The sequence below is a fragment of the Balaenoptera ricei genome, chromosome 5 (assembly GCF_028023285.1).
Source record: "Balaenoptera ricei isolate mBalRic1 chromosome 5, mBalRic1.hap2, whole genome shotgun sequence".
NCBI lineage: Eukaryota > Metazoa > Chordata > Mammalia > Artiodactyla > Balaenopteridae > Balaenoptera > Balaenoptera ricei.
The window spans coordinates 70,319,018-70,335,817 of NC_082643.1; the positions used below are offsets into that span (position 1 = coordinate 70,319,018).

A 16,800-nucleotide genomic window follows, 5' to 3' on the forward strand; every position below is an offset into this window, starting at 1 on the left:
TCTAAGTTTCCTGGCAGGTCGGATTTTTTTTTAAACACAAATATTCTAGAATGTTTGCTTCTTAAAATAGCTCTGTGATGTCTTTTTATAATAAAAACACTTAAATCTAAATGAATGTTTTACAAATTTGTATTTATTCATATCATTAAATTTAGACTTTACTGCTTTAGAACTTATATCACTATCTACCTTAATTAAACTTTATTTTTAGAGTAAAAAGAAAATTCAGTAAGCAAATACTATAAACAAAAATGTTATGGGATGCTTATGTTTCAAAGAAGCTTTAGCTATTTTAACCTGCTACAAGTATCTACTTAGGTATAAACAATCTGACATTACAGGTAGAGGCAAAATATTAAGGCTGACATTTTAAATTAGTAACTACAAAGCACTTTCAAATTTATCTTCACAAATCTGAGAGGTATTATTACCACCCCAATTCTACAGATAAGACAACGGGCCAATAAGTTGAGCACCTGAAAGTTCCTATTCAATAAATACTTGACAAATTAAAGCGACTTAACCCATAAATTGATTTAAAATGATCAGAGCTGCAAGTTTTCAATATTTGCCAATCACCCAAGAAAAAACACTGATGAAAAAGATTTTAAGGATCCATCTTAAATCTCATTAGAAACATCTGGCAGGTACTTATGAAAGAGAAAATGCCTTTTTATCATAATAATAAAGAAGTAGGAAGAGGAAGAGATGAATAATCTCAACTAGTAATCCCAAACTATGATTCAGGCTCCTTCACATTATCGTGATAGATATTCTGGTGTTCAAACTATAATATTTCTACATTGTGACAGTGACTCTGAAATCACCTCTTCCATCGTTAGAAGCTCTTTCTTGATGCTGAAGTGTTTAAGTGATCCTTAGGAAGGCAATAAAAATTGTTTCTATTTTTTAACCAAAGGCTATGATTTGAGTTCAGGTTCATTTCTTTTTGGTTCAGTTTTTAAGAAGAGCAAATAAATTATTCTATTAACTGACCATATTTTCAAATAAATCAGGTAGTCAATGAATATAGCTATTCTTCTTACGTTAAACAATTAGAAATACTGCCAACATTTTTAACATATCTATTCCAATATTTGGTCCCAGAAAAATCAATTTTAAAGAGCAATTTAAGTTCCCCTGGATCAAACCAAAGGCCTTTTAATGCCTATGCAGCTAGCTGTTTTGATAATAATTTAACTAAGCATGTTATTCTTAATAAATGGTATCTAAGTCACTGCTCCACTGCTTTTTTTTTTTTTTTTTTTTAATTTAATCTTCCTGCTGTGGGCCTCAAGTAAAAAAAGGTCCCGTTCAGGATTCATTTTTTTGTAAGACATATTAAATTGTGTGCCCAGTTTCTAGTCATCTCCAAAGAGGTTTATACAATTAGAGAATTTTTCTGACTTTTCCAAACTTAGTATAAACACATGTTCCAATACAAAAATCTCACTGTCTAATTTTCATTATAATGGGTTTGTTGTATCTTATAGCCTTGACTCAATAACATTTTACATGTTCATTCTGCCATTTCAATACTTTTTATATAGCCATTTCACCTCACTTTTCACTGAATAATGTCACAAAGGTATAGTAATTTAAGTTGGTAAATAGGATGCATTTTAAGACATCTTACCAGTACCTAAATATTTTATTTCATTTTCTTGAACAGAGCATTGAACTACTTGCTTGCTTCAGTAAAACTAGTAGTGTCCAAATGCGCAATTTTTATCCTACTATTTAAGACCAAAATATTTCCTTTCCTTTCTCTCTAAACAATACTGACTTCTGACATCTATCATCCTCCTTCATCATTTTTTTTTGGTCCTCTCTGGCTTTTTAAATTCACTCCCAGCATTTTGCGCTATTTCTCCAATTTTAACATACACTCTCTCTCTCCTTTTTTTTTTCTTTCTTCTTTTTTTGGTGGAAGACTGAAAGCACCAAAGAAAAGTGTTAAAGGAAACAGAGCAGGAAGATAACAGGCCTCTTTTGCACTTAGTTTGGCTCTTCCATATACAGTTGTTATAGAAATGACTCAGACTACTGATGGGCCAAGAAATCCAAAGAGGCACTACAGTGATTAACTTTCTCAGATTTCCAAACACTACGGATTTTATGTTACTTAATTTTTATAAATTTATTTTATTTATTTATTTATTTATTTATTTATTTATGGCTGTGTTGGGTCTTCGTTTCTGTGCGAGGGCTTTCTCTAGTTGCGACGAGCGGGGGCCACTCTTCATCGCGTTGCGCGGGCCTCTCACTGTCGTGGCCTCTCTTTTTGCGGAGCACAGGCTCCAGACGCGCAGGCTCAGTAGTCGTGGCTCACGGGCCCAGTTGCTCCGCGGCATGTGGGATCTTCCCAGACCAGGGCTCGAACCCGTGCCCCCTGCATTGGCAGGCAGATTCTCAACCACTGCGCCACCAAGGAAGCCCTATGTTACTTAATTTTTAAAGTATACTCTGTCAGGTATGGTAATCACAAGTGATGCTATAACCAGATGGGGAAATGTTAATGAAATGGACCACTCTGAGAAATTACTAATGTTAATTGACATTGACTGGCACGTACGAGGTACCAGGCACTGCACCAGCAAGTCATATACCAAACATCAGGCACATCCACTGTCCCCAAGGGCGAAAGAGGGGGCATGAGGCCAAACACACTCTCCACTTTCGTTTTCCTTAATTATAGCTTATAGTTATTAAATTGCCACATTCAGGTTAAATATTTAAATGTGAAATTACCACGGTAACAATACTCACTTAAATCCAAAGTTCAACGTTAACTACAGAATGTACAAGATCAGCACTTAGATGTTTTATTACCTTAGCCAAGGGAAAGACAACCTAAAGGCTTTACAAACACAAAATTCAGGGCTTCCCTGGTGGCGCAGTGGTTGAGAATCTGCCTGCCAATGCAGGGGACACGGGTTCGAGCCCTGGTCTGGGAAGATCCCACATGCCACGGAGCAACTGGGCCCGTGAGCCACAATTGCTGAGCCTGCGTGTCTGGAGCCTGTGCTCCGCAACAAGAGAGCCGCGACAGTGAGAGGCCCGCGCAACGCGATGAAGAGTGGTCCCCGCTTGCCGCAACTGGGGAAGGCCCTCGCACAGAAACGAAGACCCAACACAGCAATCAATCAATCAATCAATCAATAAAATAAATAAATAAATAAGAACGTGAATTTCTTTAAAAAAAAAAAAAACACAAAATTCAGTTTTAAAAAATCAAAAACTACACTAACTCTTAAGTTTAAAAAAATCTCTGATGTCTACCAATATATTGTTCCAGAATAGTAGAGAGAAATGTGGTTTTTTTTTTTAACTTTTAAAACTGGCCCTGAAAATTAGCTAAAAGTTAAACACACTTAAATGTGTATCAATAGAAACATATTATGATATATCCATGAAACAGAAAATCATGCAGTCATTGAAAAATAAAGTTTTATAAATGTGCTGCAATGAAAAGATCTCCAAGATATACTGAGTGACAAAAACAAGAGGCACATACAAAGGTATACTTGTATTTGGGGAAAAACATATATCATCATCATTTGGGAAACAAATACAAGAATATAAGAGTTATCACTGGAGAGTCAAGGGTGTAGTACTAGTGGGGATGGGAGCTAGGGCTCATAAAACGGGCCAGCAACCTTCGCTTCTTTACACCTTTTTGACATCTCTTTTAAAACCATGTGCATACACTGCTTCTAAAATTAAGGAGCTATAATCAATCAATCAATAAAATTATTAAGGAAACTGTTTTTGACTGCCTTGAGTTGACCTATATTTACTAAAACAGAAAGATCAGGTGAAGGGACCCTCTGTGGTCTGGCCTTCTAGAATACATTCCCCCTTCTCTCATTCCTTCCTCTGGAAGAAGGAATGTCTGATCTAACTGGTGATTGGGGCGGGGAGGAACTGAGCAGAGGGGCCCAGCCCCTTCTGAACTCCCTTTCAGATCAACCTGCCAGCAGAAGCTGATACCCTTCCACCATAAGTGGTGGGTTAGAGAGGGGCCGGGAGGTGTGCTGTGCTTAACTAGCTGTGGCAGTGATTGCGTGTAAGGCTATCTAATTGAGCTGAAATACTGAAAAGCCTCTGCGTTTCTGCTGCTCTTCTAAGCTGTGTTTTCCAACACAACTGTTACTTCAATCTCCATCTTGTGCCTAATTTTCAATTGATCCTGAACCAATCTGGAGGGGAAGGGTGGGGAGAGTTCTAAATCCCAACAACCTCCAAGATACACCATTAAGTTAAAAAATTAAATGAAAAAAGAACGATGCTATACAGTATGTACAGTATGAGCTCATCAATGATAAATTTTTTAAAAAACCCACTACTATAAAAATATATGCAGGTACAAAAATGTCTGAAAGAACAAACATTAAGCGGCAAACTGGGGGAAGGCTGGGCTGGGAGACATGAAGGAGGATTGTGGCTTTTTACTTCATTTGCTTCTGTGTTATTCACAATTCTCTAACAAGCATGTATTCATGTATTACTGTGGTAATTTTCAAAAACTTTAAAATATATTTTAATCATTTTTGCTAGAAGTTTTCATAACTACAGATCAAGTGCAAGTTTCTGAACTTTATGATCATTACAGTTTAGAGAAGCGGTTCTCAAGGTGTGGTCTCCAGACCAGCTGCATCAGCATCATCTGGAAGCTGGTTAGAAATGCAAACTCTAGGGCCCCACCCCGAACCTACAGAATCAAAAACTCTGGGGGTGGAGCCCAGCAATCCATTGGAACTACACCCTGCCCCCCGTGATTATAATGCCAGCTACAGTTTGAGAACCACAGGGCTAGAGAATTGTTTACAATTATCAACTTTCAGTTTTCCCATTCATAAATCCTCAGGACCTATACAACACATACACACACATGCCCCTACTGACCTATCAACTCATTTTACATCTCAAGTCAACAAATATTTATGGAATACCTTCCAAATTGCACTACTATAGCAACTTTTTAGTATAAACTAAAACACTTCAGTAGAGAAATGATTATTTTGAAACCACTGGGGAGACTCCCCAGCCCCTTTAAAGGAATTGAAGGACTCTGTTATAAACCAGAGCCCTAGAACAGATTTCCTCCAGGGAAGGAGTTGTGAGATGGCTACCTCCATACACCCTGAAAAACAATCCTCAACCAAGTAACAACTTGCTAATGGAATGCATTATAACTTTATATTAGGAAGTTTATTTAAAATTAAGTAGTGTTAGCATTTATAGATACCTGTTTGGTGATCGTCTTGGCCAACGTCTTCTGTTAGATTCTGCAAGAAATATGTTCATTATTACCAAGAAATCACATACCATACAGCAAGCTTTAAAATTCAATAGTTTCATAAACAGCTGATATCTTAATACCCATAATCTAAATTTTATCAAATACACTTAAAACTACTACTTTAAACAGCTGGTAGTTTTGTCTTTAAAAGATTGACTTACTAGCTTATTAAGGGTGTGGTAGATCTTATGAATATTTGCCAGTGTTGAGAGATGAGAGTTCAGCTGAAAGTCTTTGAAAGAAAAAGGGGAAAATTCAGTGTCATTTACTTCTCATATTGCAAAAAGACTATTAAAAAAGAAAGCTCAGAAGTGAAGATAAACAAATATTTTGATACAACTGAATTCTATCTCCATTAATTTGATACTTATTAAATAAGATACAACATGCAACTACCAACCTATCTGCTAGAAATAAAGTCTGACAATAAAATTAAATTCCCAACCACATGTTAAAATAAAGTTCATGAAATGTTCATGTGAATTGTAAGGTAAAATAAAAATACTTCAGTAGTTATAATAGCCTATCAGCAATAAACTTGAGCTTAAAAGAAAAATATCAATAATGCTAGCAAATTAAACAAGTCACACAAATAGAAGACAGATCTCAAACGAAACTTGTTCACTTTCTCTTTCTCTTCCCCAGAATTACTAGCACAGTATCAAGCTCCTGGCAAGAAAATAATAGGAAAGCATCTCAACCATTCGGCATTTCTTACAATATACTTATTTTGTTGGCTCTTATATAACATAGAGCAGAAACGGAATCTAAGCCCCTCCCCTTCCTAATTTAACAAACACAGACAGATCAAAGGACTATCCTGCAAGCTCCCAGTCTGAAAGGCCAGGGCTCTGGGATGTAGTCTATAGTTACCTGCATGGCAACAGTAAAATGTGCCACAGAACCAGAAACACAGAGGCAGAACTCACACTCACAGAGAAACATGGCCAAATCAAAGACTGTCTCCACATGCCATCTCTAATAATTGCACAATGAATCATACACACAAGACGAATTAAGTTGCTCCATCATACAATCCTGCACAACATAAAACTTTTAAGTTAAACTGTTCGGCTTTTGAATCTCCAGTTTCAAATGTTTTTTATAAAGTTAAGTATGCTTGCCTACATATTAGGCTATGCGAATATGGGTTAAAAGTCTATGAATAATTTCATATTTGAACAAGCAACAGAAGTATTTTCATAAAATATCAAGACTTACAGTAGTTCCTTTTCTTTACTATCATAAAGACTAGTAAAGGTTAGTCTGAAAATAACCTTGAAAAGATACTGTAACTTTCCAAGTTATGCCATTCGGATAAAAAAGAAAAAATCTCCCTTCACTGGAATTTTTATGTGGGACACATATCAGATGCAAAGCGCAGACACTACAACACAAATTGTCTCTGCTGGGGCTGGACTCTCTGGGCTGCTGCTCCGAATCTGGAAAGCAAGCTGACTTGCCAGCATTTAGAAAGCTTCACTTTCTTTTCTAAATTGAGCCAGGAATCCAGGTCTAGGCTGGCCTGGAGGACACAGGGGCCAGCAGGCAGCGGAGGCCCTGACATGCACACATGCACGGCTCTGGCACATGCACGCCACAGGCACAGCCACCGAGAATGGTCCAAAGAATCAGAGTTCTTGGCTGAGAGGCAACCAGAGCAGGGCCTCAAACATAGACATGTGTTCACTATTTTGCATTATTAATTATTTGGCATCTGAATGGTTTAGCCATATTTAAGGTAAATGATGACATAATGTGCAGAGACCTTGATTTTCCATCTTAGTTAGTGCGATTGCACAGAAAAGGATTAAAAACCATTTGGGGTATCCGAGTGTGTATACGTGTGTGTATTTATTTACTTATGCTTCTACTTCATAAAGCTGGGTAGGGGCTCTAAAACTAGAAGCAAAAGCCTCGTCCTGACCCGCAAAGGCTTTGGGGAGCTTAATCTTCCACTGCCCCCCTCTCCTGGCACCTATGACCAAGCCATAAACCCCCTTTTTGTATTCTCTCAATTTAAAATTTGGACGACAAATGATATACTACATTAACATCTTGAAATATTAATTAAGCTCCTGGGCCCCCCAAAAAAACAAAACCAGAAAACTTAAGGGTCTAGATTCTCTCTCACTGAGGCCACACAGAAGGGGTTTGCCAAAGATCATTGCAGCAATGAGGTCTCCAGAACTCATGCCATACCACCCTGATGTGAATTCAACTGTCAAGATTCACACAGGAGAATCTAAACAAAATAAAACTGCTAAATCCTTCTATACACATACACGCACACACACACACACACACACACACACACACACACACACACACACACACACGGTTTCTGCCAAAATACCACTCACTGAGCTTTACAACCTGACTCTGGAGTCTAACAGTCAGTTTGAATCTCAGGCCTACCAGTTATTTAACCTAAATTTCAACGTCCTCAGTTGTGAAGTGAGATCACAATGCCTAGATGTGGCAGACAGCCAATGTAATGCCTGGATCACAGTGAGTGCCGAATAAAAGATATCAATTATCACTCTATTTGATTATACCATTTTCCACACCACACAGCTATCTACAATGGTTTCTACTTTCTGTAGGTCCAAGTCAAGCCCCACATCAAAGATCTCAAAGTTGGAGCTCCCTCTATGACTGAGGCATGTGGCCTGATACATCTCTACTGTGTGTGATGGCTTTCTATCTATATTCATATACCACCAACTGACGTTCATAATGATGGTGGAAGATCATCTCAACAGTGGGAAAAAATACACAAAAGCATTTAAGATCAGGTTCTATACATGAAGTTTCACTTTACAGACAACACAAGCAACAAGGTTCATTTCACAAGTCACATAATACATGTCAGCAATTCTCTATTTCCATATCCAGCATCTACTACCATAACCACCTCATCATCGCTTCACCAAAAAAAAAGGGAAAATGAAAAGGAACAGCAGCACGAACAGAATAGTTCTTCTTTAGTTTCACCAAGGTAAGAAGCTGGGGAGTAGACACAAATTCAGGACAAAAAGACCAAAATGGCATTAAAAGATAAATCCACAAAGGTTAACACATATTGAATTTACGGTTCATCTGTTCAGTGCTCAGGGCAAGTAACAGACCTTGAAATCTAAAATAGATTTCACATCCTTAAGGAATAGATGTTAAGGATAAAGATCAAATGCTTTACAGAGAACATATTTAAGAAAGTACTAACTCATTCATAAAATCTCCTTCTGCTCATATTTTAATTCCAAAGTATAAATGCTTGGTTAAGTCAACTTTAGTCCATGATCAAAAGGCCCTCCACAGTAAAGTAGTCACTGGGTTTGACTCTCCTGTGTGACATGCGAACCCCACATTCTGTATTAAAAGCGACTAAAGGCTCTGCAGAAAGGCACAGCCTGCTTGAAAAATGGTCTGCCTAAATTATCTTCTGGGCATTCTTAAAAATGATCAACAAATGCTGACTGGGCAGAAAGTTTTCTGGGGTTTTTTTTGGTTTGTTTGTTTGGGTTTTTTTATAATTACTATTTGCTGTGACCTACATAATAGAAGAAAGTGAACGCCAATGAGAGTCAAAATTCACTTCCCCCAAACTACTCTCAGTATAGAATCCCACAATATAGGCAGAGACATAAATATTAGAAATAAAACAATTATTGGTAAGTTCAGACAATGACCATCAACCAAAAGAATCAAATTTCAGAATTAACAGTCCTAACAGGAGTTTACTTCCGTAAGAGGGTCAGAAACAATTTAAATACATAAAAATCCAAACCTTTCTTTTATGACATAAATAGTCATTTGTTAAATATAGCTGGGAGGTGATCTTAATTATAACAGCAATGAAAAGCAATAATACATGTAGGAATAAACTTAAACATGCAACAACCAAATGAAGAAACAATGAAAGCTTCCTGAAAGACAAAAATGCAGAGATATTATATTCCTGGAATGGAAAGACCCAGTATTGTAAGGCGATCACTTCGCCTTTTACTGAAGTACAAATTAAATGCAGTCAAATTCCTATTCTCCCTGCCTCCCACTTCCCCACCCCAAAAAAGAGGTGGGGGAAAAGGAAGGGAGTCGGGCAAGCTTGGCAGATTGATTCTAAAGTTCATCTGAAAAGAACAAACGTGCTTGACTTGCCAAGAAATTGTTGAAAAAGAAGAATGAGGAAAAACTTGCCCTATCAGACAATACATAATATAAAACAGAGGTTGGTAAATTCTCTGCAGAGGGCCAGATCTTAAATATTTTAGGCTTTGTGGGCCATCCGACCTCTGTTACAACTACCCTGCCATTGTAGCTCAAAATCAGCCATAAACAATACACAAGCAAATGAGTGTGGCTGTGTTCCAATAAAACTTTATTTATAAAAACTTGGTGGTGGGCCTGACTGGGGCCAGGGGCTGTAGTGTGCCAATGCCTGGTATAGAGGTAATTATAACAGTAATTATAATACAAATCAACGGAAGAGAGCTAATAAACATATGTCTGTATATATGCCTGCAAGCATGTCTGTATGTTTTTAAGTATGTATAAACACATATAATTAATATGATTAACTGGCATTTCAAATCAATGAAATACTCTGGTTTCTCTTCAGATCGAATAAATCTTTTGCCTTTTTTTTTCAAATCAATGGGCAAGAGATAATTATTTAGCAAACAGAGGGGCAACCAACTACCATGTGGAACAAATTAAAATTAATTTCAACCTCACCCAAAGCATGGAAGGGGAAGGCATCCAAAGCAAAAGAAAAGTCCGTATCATGGACTCAGGGCTCTCTCTGCACATTCCGCCTCTACCCATGTACCCAATCTCATCTCTTACTCATCTTCCCCTTGCTCACTCTTCTCAATTGCAGTGAGCTTCCTGCTATTCTGTGAACACTCCAAGCATGCTCCTACCTCAGGGCCTTTGCACGTGCTATTCTCGTTGCGTTGAGCACTCTTTCCTCTAATAATAACATGGCTTGCTCTCACACTTAATCAGGTTGCCACTGAAATATCACCTTCTTACAGAACCTTGCCAGACCCAACAAACAGGACCCCTTCTTCACTATCACTTTACCATGCTTTACTTCTCTTTATGGCATTAGTACCTCCTGATATATGTCATATTTGTGTGTCATCTTCCTCTCGCATTAGAATGTAAGCTTCACAAAGGCCAGAACTTGCTTGCTCCTGTCCACTGCTGTATCCCTCGTACCTAAAGCAATACCTGGGAAACATCAGGTGCTCAAAAAGTACTCAAGGAATAAATGAATGCAGGTACAAAGGCATCAAGACTTAAATTCAATATGTTCAGGGTATTTCAGTGCATTCACACCATTAGATCTTCATATGTGAGAAGCAGCATGGTATCAGGAGACTCAAAAGGCAGGCAAGGTCAGAAAAAGGCAGCTCTGAATCCTGCTTAAGAGTTTAATCTCCTAAGGACTTGTATTTCCAATTGGACCATCAGAGGGTATGCAAATGTAACAGATAAACAGGGCACACTCAAGCAGCATCAGTCCTACTCAAAGGTAATTCATGTACAACTGTTTCACATGAAAACAAAAAAATGACTATGGCACAAAATTTGAAAGAAATTTCACCAGACCAAGTTACGCTCCCAGAATCCAGAGGGTACTTAATTCTGCCATAGCAGAACGCTGGTGGAGAAGTCTGAGAAGCACTGCTGTGAGCCTGGGTGCCATGAAAGTGTTTTAATCAGTTTTTTAGATAGACTTCCCTACGGCGAGTGTGTGGCCTGGATTTAGAGCGGCCTTTCATGAAGACTACTGGAAGTGACTGAGGTGGGAAATGATTAGGGTCTTAAGGTGGACTGTGGCAGCAAAAGTGGAGGGAAGACATCCTGAGTACAACGGGATTGCAGGACACCCACATTCAACTCACACAAATTCAACTCAATTGCTTGGCAAAATGAAGAGGGAGAGAGAAGAAAAGTCAATTGTCCCGGTAACTGCCCTCGAGGTCTCTACTTCATGAGTGGGAGCTGGGCAACAGGAATCTGACGGTCACTGGGTCGGCTCAGTTTCCACGTGGATCTCACAACCTTGTATGAGTCAAGTATTTAAAGAAATGTATTCTTCATAAAACACAGTCCCTAAACATAAGCCAGCTGCTGCAACTGGCGCTCAGCTGAAGAGCCAGCGACCTGTCCTAATGCCAGAGGAAAGAACTGCTGTGCTGGAGACAACCTCTGATGAGGGGCACCTTCTGAAAGTATTTCCAGTGATATTTTTAATACAGGTGATTTTCACCTTACATATGGACTTTAGAACTAACCTCTACACCAAATGTGATTGTACTGGGAGGAAAACCAACAAGATTGCTTTCAGGTGCTGAGAGGGAAGCTCAACATTTCATGTCCTTTTGTCCAAGTCTCAAAAATTCTCCTTGAGCTATGAAAATTAGCCCAAGCAGGGTCAGGTAACTAGTTGTGGCCAAGCTGGGGATAATTCACATCTTCTAATTCCCAATCCAAAGCTCCTTTCTCCATTCTAGCTTATTTCTGATGGGAGCAAGTGTCCATGTATCTTCATACTCCATCAGGGGTAAAAAGCAGCAGCATTTCCCACCCAAGGTTGTTAATAAGCAAGCACACAAAATTAGAGAACTTTAATATTAAATAAAAAGATACTAAAACTGGTAAAATCTAAAACAACCTACCAACTTCTTTTTTTCTTTGTTGGAGAAAAGATAGTGCAGAAAAGGTACATAACGCCTATATTATTTCTATTAACTACACCTCTTTCCTCTTGTCACTAAAGATTCATGAAAGTATTTTATTATGAGCTAAAAACTCCAGGTGGTCAATCAGTGAGCAACGCTCTCAGGTATAAAAATTTTTAATAAGAACTATGCACAGATATGTACTAATAAATGCATTCTGATGACAATGAAAATGAAGAACTAAATCAGTAATGGCTTTTGGGGTGCGGGTGGGGGACTGAGGGGCTGCTGAGTTTGGGCTTTACGATGGCGAGACTGGAGCACGTTTAAAATGCTGAGATTCGACTTGCTTAGTACCCTGGAAGGTTACAGAAGCCAGAGTGTAAAGAGGGGGTCAGCTTACAAGTCAGGGAGGATCTATACATGAGCTCAAGCATACAGAGTATAAGTCATTTTAAAAGACAAGTACAAAATGCAATTTTAAGTAAAAGGTCATTAGAAATGAGTTTTATCTCAAAATAACTTGACAGACAAAATCTACCATAAAATGAAGTCTACTTTTGACGCTATAAAAAGTAGTATTGGGGGCTTCCCTGGTGGCGCAGTGGTTGAGAATCTGCCTGCCAATGCAGGGGGCACGGGTTCGAGCCCTGGTCTGGGAAGATCCCACATGCCGCGTAGCAACTAGGCCCGTGAGCCACAACTGCTGAGCCTGCGCGTCTGGAGCCTGTGCCCCGCAACAAGAGAGGCCGCGACAGTGAGAGGCCCGCGCACCACGATGAAGAGTGGTCCCCGCTCGCTGCAACTAGAGAAAGCCCTCACACAGAAACGAAGACCCAACACAGCCATAAATAAATAAATAATAAAAATAAAATAAAAAGTAGTATTTTCAACTGGGATTACAGACACCAATTTACACTTCTGCACACCAACTGATCGTCATTTAGCTATGTGAGATGGCACAAGTACACGTCTCATTCGTTAAAACAAACATATTCACATTTGAGGCCAAATTATTAAAACACAAAGATCCGAAACGAGTTTTCCACAACTGGGAAAAAACCAAAAGCCAGGTCGTGGGTCAGCTTCACACCACACACCTGTCTAACTTGTCAGAAGTAGGAATTTCTTGGTCTATAAAATGGATGGTAATAGTGCTTGCCTCCTAAGGACACTGTGAGGATCCAACTAACTCGTGCTGCGAGGTGCCCAGCACGGTGCCCGGCACACGGCTCCGCGCCACTCCGCTTCACTTGCGCGGCGAGCGGGGTGGCCTGTGCTCCCCGCCCAGGGCAGGGCCCGAGGGGGGCAGCCGCAGCTTTGGAGTCCTCTGCCGCCCGGCCCAAACCAAACCCCGAGCACACAGGAAGCGCCTGAGCGTTCATCCAGCCGCTGCACCTCAGAGTCACCTGGGCAGTGCGAATAACTGCCAGGGCCCGGGCCCCAATCCAGACCAACTAAATAAAAAGAGGAGTGGGGTTGTCAAAGGCTTCTCAAGCAGTCCAGGTGACTCTACAGTGCAACCGGAGAGGAGCGTTCCGTCTCCACCCTCGCCTCGATCCCCAGCCCCAGCCTGCCGCAGCCAATCCATATCCACATCACAACCTCAGCACGGGCCAGAGGGCAGTTCAACTCATTCACTGCAAGCCCTGCAGCATGAAGAAAAGATCAAGATCCAGGCTTTTCAAGGTCAAAAAGCTAGGTGAAAACTAAATGAAGCAAAGTAGCAGTGAGGAAGGTGTTAATATCATTCTCCTCATCTATAAATATTTGCTATTTATAAGGCACAGGGCCAAAAAGGTGAGCATGGAAAGGGGAAAACTGACAAGGAATGGGAGCAGGTCATCACAGGTGACTCGGCGCTTTCACTGAACACAAGATCTGACGTTAAAACCATCCAAGCACACCACTGCTGCTGGCTTTTTCCTCCTAACTCTCACAGGACCTGTAGAAGCGGCTGGGAAAGAAGCCACCCGCCCAAGACAGGCGGCATGCCACCTAGCACCCGTCATCCACTGCGCAGCCTGTGCCTGCTGGTGGTGCCGTCTCAACGGAGTCGGCCACTTCAGGACAGCCGGCCTGGCAGCTCTCCCACTGTGACAAGGTACACAGGGCCCTAGATTCACTCCCTTCACCCCACCCTACCCACGGAGGAACACAGATCCGTCCACTCCCATCGCTCAGAGTAAAAATCACCCTCTCATCTCACTAATGTCAGGAGAGGCCAGATTTAGGGTAAAGAGTACAGCTCTGGCCTCGGAAAGCCCTGGGTTAGAGCCCCTGCTCTGTGGCGTCCTAGCTGAGGGCCCTGCCTATAACCCAACCTCACTAGACCACAACAGCAGGCCCCCCCTCACAAGGGCTCGTGAGGACTCCTGAGACGGTGCATGCCAAGCACTCAGCCCAGCGGTGGCCCATACTGTGCACTAATGAAGGTTTATTATTTTAATCCCTATTATTATTCAACATAGAAGAGACTAAGACAGACTGAGCCCAGAAGATCAAAAAGTAAAGACGGGGCAGAAGGGATGACAAGAGGACAGGTTTTTAAAACTCTCACTTCAATAGCCAGTTGCCTGGACTTGAATGTACAACACTCCTTCTCAGCTTCCTGTTTAATTAAGAACAAGTAATCTGAGGTCTAATAATTTTGGGAATGGAATCTGTAGAAAGAGATCTTAAAGGGGAAAAAGACTTAAACCCACCCTCAACTACAGGAAAAGGAAAGAGAATCATTTCAAAGATGTTACGCAAAAACTACCTTAGTAGCTCTACTGAAAGGTAAGCTTTCTGGCTTTTCTGCAATGTTGTTAGGTATCTCCTATATATAAAAATTATGTGTTTAAAAAGTACTTAATACAAATGTCTGTTTAAAATAAAATCTAAGACTAAAAATGACTATTTCATTAGTGAGTAAAGAAAAAGTATGGAAATACTCTTCTTTGCCACAATCAGTTGCCCAGCGAGAATCCGTTTTTAAATGCCCACTGTCATTGTGAGATGGCAGAAATGAGGGGAAGAAGAGCAGTGGGAAAGGAGGAATTCATCCTAGACCTTATCCTGTTGGGACCCATTCCAAGAAGAAAAGAACCAATTGCAAAACAAAGATAACAGTGACAAAACATGGAATTCCAATATACCTGCCAGGTTACCATAAGGATTAAATGAAAAGCACAGATAAAACAGTGAGTATTATTTCACAGGCAGTGGTGGGAACCTAAACCCCGGAGTCAGAATGCCTGAGTTAGAATCTCAGTTCACCACCTATCAGCTGTGTGACCTTGAGAAGGTTAGTTAACCTTTCTGTACCTCAGCTTCCTCATCTGTAAAATGGGGATGATAACAGTACCTACATGACCTACTTCAGAGCGCTGTGGCGAGGATTACATGAGTTAACGCAGGCACGGCAGCTGGAGGAGCCCAAGAATGATCACTGTGTATAAACATGTGTCAGTCCCTCCCCTCCCCATCCCACTTTGTTCCTCTTCTCTCCCCACGCCCCACCTCCTCTAACTTCTCTCTTTCCCCTCACCTCCTTTCCACTCATAAACCCTCCCTGGTGCCTCTTTCCAGCCCTTCCCACGTGGCTCCTGCCCATCCCTCCACCTCGCCCCCCTTCGCTCTGGCCTATCCAACGCCCATGCTATTGCCAGGCTGTTCCCTCTGCTTGGAAAGCACCCTCCCACCTCACCCCTCAGGCACACACCCATCTTTTTCTTCACGTAATGAAACTTCAAAAGCTAAACCCACATGACAATAGCTAAGCCTTCCCTGAAGTCTAATTTTAATGACTCCCCATTTGTTCCCACAGCACCCCGGGCATCCACATAACCTTGCCCTGTCCCATACTCCAACTGTCCAGGACCTCTCTGCATCCACCACTAAGCCTGCTGGAGGGAAGCTCCTGAAACACGAGGACCAGGCTCAGTCACGTTGTTACAGCAGCACCCAGCAGCGAGAAAAAAGGTTTGGAGAGTGACTAAGTGAGGCAATGCTTCACTTGCTTCTTTTCTTTCTTATAACCTGTTTTCCTCTCAAGGGTCTCCTTTTAAAGCCTAATGAAGAAATTGTCATTACACAGTAATCATTAGAAAAGTGCCAAGCGTTTCTCTAAATACTTTGTGTTTTATCTAATTTAATCCTCAGGATCACTTTTGATCTTGCCTCCTACTTCTTTCTCTCTGCCCAATCCCCAGCTCCACTCCAAGCACACCAGCCTCTTTGCTGTTCCTCAAATACAGCCTTGCTCCCCTCCTCAGAGTCTCTGCGTTTGTGTTCCCTCTCCCTGGAATGCCCCCTCACCTCCATCAGGTCTTGTCTGACAAGCCTCTCAGTGAGGCCCTCCCTGACCGAGCCTTGTAAAATTACAATGTCCCCTGCTCTGCTCCTCTCCCCCCTGCACACACAGGGGCACCTGTGCACTGCCCTTCCCTGCTTGAGTTTTCTCAAATGAACTGCTCACCATCTGACATACTACATGACTTATCTGCTTATTATCTGCATCTTCCTCCACACTGCAAGGGGAACTTCACGACAGATGAAGAAGACGGCCTGGTACATAGTAGGTGTTCAATAAACACTGTTGACTGACCAACTCCATACCACACAGGAGGTATTTTTTATGCATGAGGAATCTGAAGCTTACACAGAGTAGCTGAGTAATTTATCCACGGTCACACAGCTAACAGAGGCAGAACCCAGAACCAGGGCCCACACTTAACTACTATGCTTTCCTGCCTCTCAACCTGACCCAGATAACAATGAAAAGAAATCGTGGTATCCAAGGAGCAAAACCTAGCA

At 41.0% G+C, this 16,800-nt stretch overlaps 1 protein-coding gene across 4 annotated transcripts in view; it reads right to left on the bottom strand.

The window, feature by feature from the left end:
* DCUN1D4 (defective in cullin neddylation 1 domain containing 4) overlaps window positions 1–16,800 on the bottom strand; it is an 81,349-nt gene that overhangs the window by 45,393 nt on the left and 19,156 nt on the right. For 3 of the 4 annotated variants that reach the window (XM_059923032.1, XM_059923031.1, XM_059923034.1), the window contains exons 2-3: window positions 5,467–5,537; window positions 5,252–5,291 (exon numbers count right to left, since the gene is read on the bottom strand). The exons of the other annotated variant lie outside the window; for it this stretch is intronic. In XM_059923032.1, coding sequence (XP_059779015.1) covers window positions 5,252–5,291; window positions 5,467–5,537 — 111 coding nt within the window. The remainder of the gene's footprint in view (window positions 1–5,251; window positions 5,292–5,466; window positions 5,538–16,800) is intronic. 4 annotated transcript variants of the gene reach the window in all.